General features: G+C 43.5%; 1 protein-coding gene across 1 annotated transcript in view; it reads right to left on the bottom strand.

Annotated features, from left to right (window-relative positions):
• Window positions 1–3,390, bottom strand: part of LOC106808190 — a 32,636-nt gene extending 29,246 nt beyond the window's left edge. Inside the window, exons 1-6 of the mRNA XM_014810793.1 lie at window positions 3,312–3,390; window positions 1,875–1,991; window positions 1,575–1,710; window positions 1,009–1,128; window positions 629–858; window positions 346–455 (exon numbers count right to left, since the gene is read on the bottom strand). Coding sequence (XP_014666279.1) covers window positions 346–455; window positions 629–858; window positions 1,009–1,128; window positions 1,575–1,710; window positions 1,875–1,955 — 677 coding nt within the window. The 5' untranslated portion in view covers window positions 1,956–1,991; window positions 3,312–3,390. The remainder of the gene's footprint in view (window positions 1–345; window positions 456–628; window positions 859–1,008; window positions 1,129–1,574; window positions 1,711–1,874; window positions 1,992–3,311) is intronic.
• Between the last annotated feature and the right edge of the window lie 540 nt (window positions 3,391–3,930).

Below are 3,930 nucleotides of genomic sequence, written 5' to 3'. Positions count from 1 at the left end.
GTGCGTTTATTTGACGCTGCAAGTGTGTGTATGTGATGTGTGCCGCGCGCGCTACGCAGGCCGTATATACTACGCGATCGATCAATCGTGTACACATCAAAAGCCGCCGCGTCACGCGTGACCTTGAGGCTCGTTTTATGAAGTAGCCGGCCCAGGCTCTGCGACTGTTTCACGTGGTAGGAAACGTAGGTACGAACTGTTTCACTTCTTGCCAAAAAAGTTCTGTTTATAATACATATATTGTATATACAATACATTACTGATTATATATATACATAATTATATATATATATATATATATATATATATATATATATATATATATGTATATATATATATATTTACCTTTGAGCAAACATACAGGCTGGCTGCAACCACTGCAATGTTACCGTAGCGATGCACACCTCAGCTCTCACAAAGAAAACAAAAGAGCACTCACAGACTTTTCCCGTGGCCTGGAACACACAAATAAAACGGACTAAAAAAACAGCAACAGCATAACCGCGTGGGCAGTCGGTTATTCACAATGAGGTATGACACCACTGCCAACGATAATGTTTCTGAGCGGATAGCAGCTTTTCGCAGGACAGTCACAGGTATTTACTCGCACAGTGCTAAGAGGACCTACGGCATCGGCGTGAAAACGGATTGCGATCTGGCTCTCCCTTGCATCCGAGTTCGGCAGAGGGACACCCTCCTGCGCCGTCACATGGCTCCAACTTCCCTTCAGCTCCCTCGTCTTCGGACAGAAGAAAGAATGACCGGCGTCCATCTCCCAGACGAACATCTGGCCAGCAGAATCCACGATGACCACCTCCGAGCCGGCATCCGAGATCGCGATCCGAGATCGAACGCTACCTGCGTGTCGTTAGCGTTTGGTTAGTTACGTGTGCGGTTACCGCGATAACGATAATTCACACTCTTAATAACTGAGGAGGAAAATTCACCCTCTAAACCTTTGTTTACGGGCAGTGACAGTGGACATGTAGATACTGCTTTCAGGAATACCTTGCAATGCAGGAGTAGTCAGAAGCTGTTCTGGCAGGCACTGGATGACCTTCAGAAGGTTGCTGTCTTGATGCCACACAAACACAATCCCCGACCCCTGCAGACCGACCATGAACTGTCCTGCAACACACACACACACAAAGTGTTTGTCAAACACACCACCCACTCAACCGTGTACAAAAGAGTCCACATATAAGGTACAACTTTAGCGCAACCTCACAGAACTATCATTGGTGGGTGATATCAGCACCTACCCAACGACTTACAAAGTGTGATAACACATAGTGTTCGTTATACATGCAGTGAGTCTTGTACATCGTGACAACTATTTCTCCCCGAAGAAGTGAACCAGACAACGATAACAACAACAAAAACTCTTTAGTTGGTGTGCGGGCCAGTATCAAGTGAGGGAAGAATTGTCTGGAATTATGTCAAAAAGGAAGTATAAATCATCACTGGGTGAAGCGATAATTAATATTCCTTGCTATTCTTTACAAAAGTAGTACAGCCCACAGTTAACATGAAGGCAATATGGCTTAATCATATTAAAATATAGTACAGCCTACCATTGTGGGAGAATGCGTGCATGCTCACAGTTGGCAAGATAGTGTGCAACTTGGAGATCTTGCGTTTTGTCTTTCCAGATGGTACATAGAGGACACTGAGGCGGTGCTTGTCCACTAGGAATAGATTCTCCCGCTCCTGTGCACATCAAAGTATTTGTTAGAAGCAATTGATAATTGCCAATACTTTACCCTTAATCGTAGTTGCTGCATCACTACACCCAACAGTCTGTTATAAATATAAGTGATAAAAAGATCAGAGACTGATCCAAACAATTGATGGGGTTTGAATATCACGAATACCTTTCCTAGCCATGCAAGTTGAGGCCATGGTTTCTTTCTCCTGATAGATGTGGATGCAAGAACCTCCAGGCTAAGTCTCATACTACCTTTATTGGTCTGGCAACATGGTATTTATACCTAGTGTAACAATGGAGATAGTGTGTAAACGCATGAATTGGATTAGCTCTAGTACTATAGCCCGCGTTCATTAACTGCCGCAGGGCAACGCCTGCGGCAGTTAATGAACCCGGGCTATAGTACTAGAGCTAGACATAGATCTACAAAATATTTTCAACATGTGTCATCTTCAAAAGATCAATTGACGTTTATCTTTTCCATATCTGTTATTTCATTATATTTTTTCTTGAAGTTCTTCTCTGGTTAATTGTAAAATTGAACCCTTACTGCAAAATCATGCAATGTTGATCCATCAAATTTATCAACTTAAGTTCTAGGCCTATTTGAAGTATTTCCTGTGTCTTCGGTATATAGTCCCATGGACCTTTAAGCAGGGCTCAATTTTAACAGTCGTCCGGTCGTCCGTGACGACTGGATTTTCTCTCGGGCAACTACAAATTGCTTCCGTGGTTGTCCGGTGTCCAACCTCTATAAAATCCATAACCTGAGCTCTCTATACCAGTGTTGGCGGTACACGTACAGTATTCAGGTATTTGAAATCTGGTATCCCGCCGAAAGATCTGGTATCCCTTTTTTAGATAGTAATTTCAACAATGTTATTGTTGGTATCCAAAACTTTGAAATAAGCAATAATGACGGTGCGCGCTTTTTCTCGTTCATCGCTCCTGGGCGAGCGATCGCTCGCGGGCCACCAGCGAGCGCGCGTTCATTTTACATACGGCCAGGGTTGCACAATACGCTGCAAACGTACATGTCTAGACGCATTGTCTGGCTTGCTTCATACAATGTATAACATCACGTGTATGTACATGTATCGCGCGCACTCGCTCTACGCCCACTCGCTCATTTGTAATTCGCCAGCCAGTTAGTATAGTATAGAGATCAGTGGCCTCAATAATGTACATGATTAGGCCTTTTGCTTTACAGCACTGAGCATCACGTGAGCAGAACGCATGCAGCACATGTTTAAGTAATATCCTGACAACCAAAACTCTTGAGGACAACCATATCGGCATATGCTACTCTCTTGGTTGTCCGGAGCCAAAAAAAACCTTAAAATTGAGCACTGTTAAGACTAATATTTACGAGGTTAGGAATTTACCCGTGTAGTTCAAAGCTCCGCCACATCTCTGTGGCGAAGCGAATTGCTACCACCGTACGGGTAGATAGTGAATTATGACTCATTCCGTAAGCACGGTAACATGGACGGACTGAGTGACGAGTGTACTCGTAGGGCTACTACACGTCAGTGACAAGAGAATAAGTCAGGAATCTATATCCTTTACGATGTACAAACTGTAATCATAAGTACATTTCTACCTCATTTTGCTTCATTTCATTAGAATGTGTATTAACGTTAACAAAATTTGCTCGATTCTCGGCTTTGTTTTGATTTCCCCGCTGCCATTTTGCAAACAATAAACAAAAGACCATTCGTCTCGCACAGTACAAGATGCGCATGAGCGAAGTAAATCGTAAAGTGTTTTCTCACGCACGCTGATTTTGGTAAATTTATGTAGCAGTTAGAACAAAATCAACAACAGTGTGCTGTTAAAATATCTCGATCTGAATGGCCCAAGCTCAGGTCCGATGGCATATTCGAATTTCCCACACTGTAGGCTTACAAACCACAGAAATAGGTAGTTCACGATGGAAATAAAATCCGCTCTAAAAATTTCACTTTGGCAGCAGCATTCCGCCACAATCATTTTCCTATGCTAATACACATGGGGAAATGGCGCTCGCATCGCTGGTCGCGTTGCCAGGGCCAAGATAACGATTTTTGGCCAAACTTACGCCCTTAAAATGGGCAGGGTTATGCCCGGGAGAGAAGTGCATAGCAAAATCCTTTCTAAAAATGATACTTTGGCCGCAGCATCCAAACTCCACGACAGATGGCGCTCTCGCTCTGGCTCAATTCTACTGAGTGTAGGGAAGT

Source organism: Priapulus caudatus, unplaced genomic scaffold (assembly GCF_000485595.1).
Source record: "Priapulus caudatus unplaced genomic scaffold, Priapulus_caudatus-5.0.1 Scaffold259, whole genome shotgun sequence".
Classification (NCBI taxonomy): Eukaryota; Metazoa; Priapulida; class Priapulimorpha; order Priapulimorphida; family Priapulidae; genus Priapulus; species Priapulus caudatus.
Note: the sequence above shows the minus strand (reverse complement) of the source record. Positions and strands in the feature narration are given on the sequence as shown.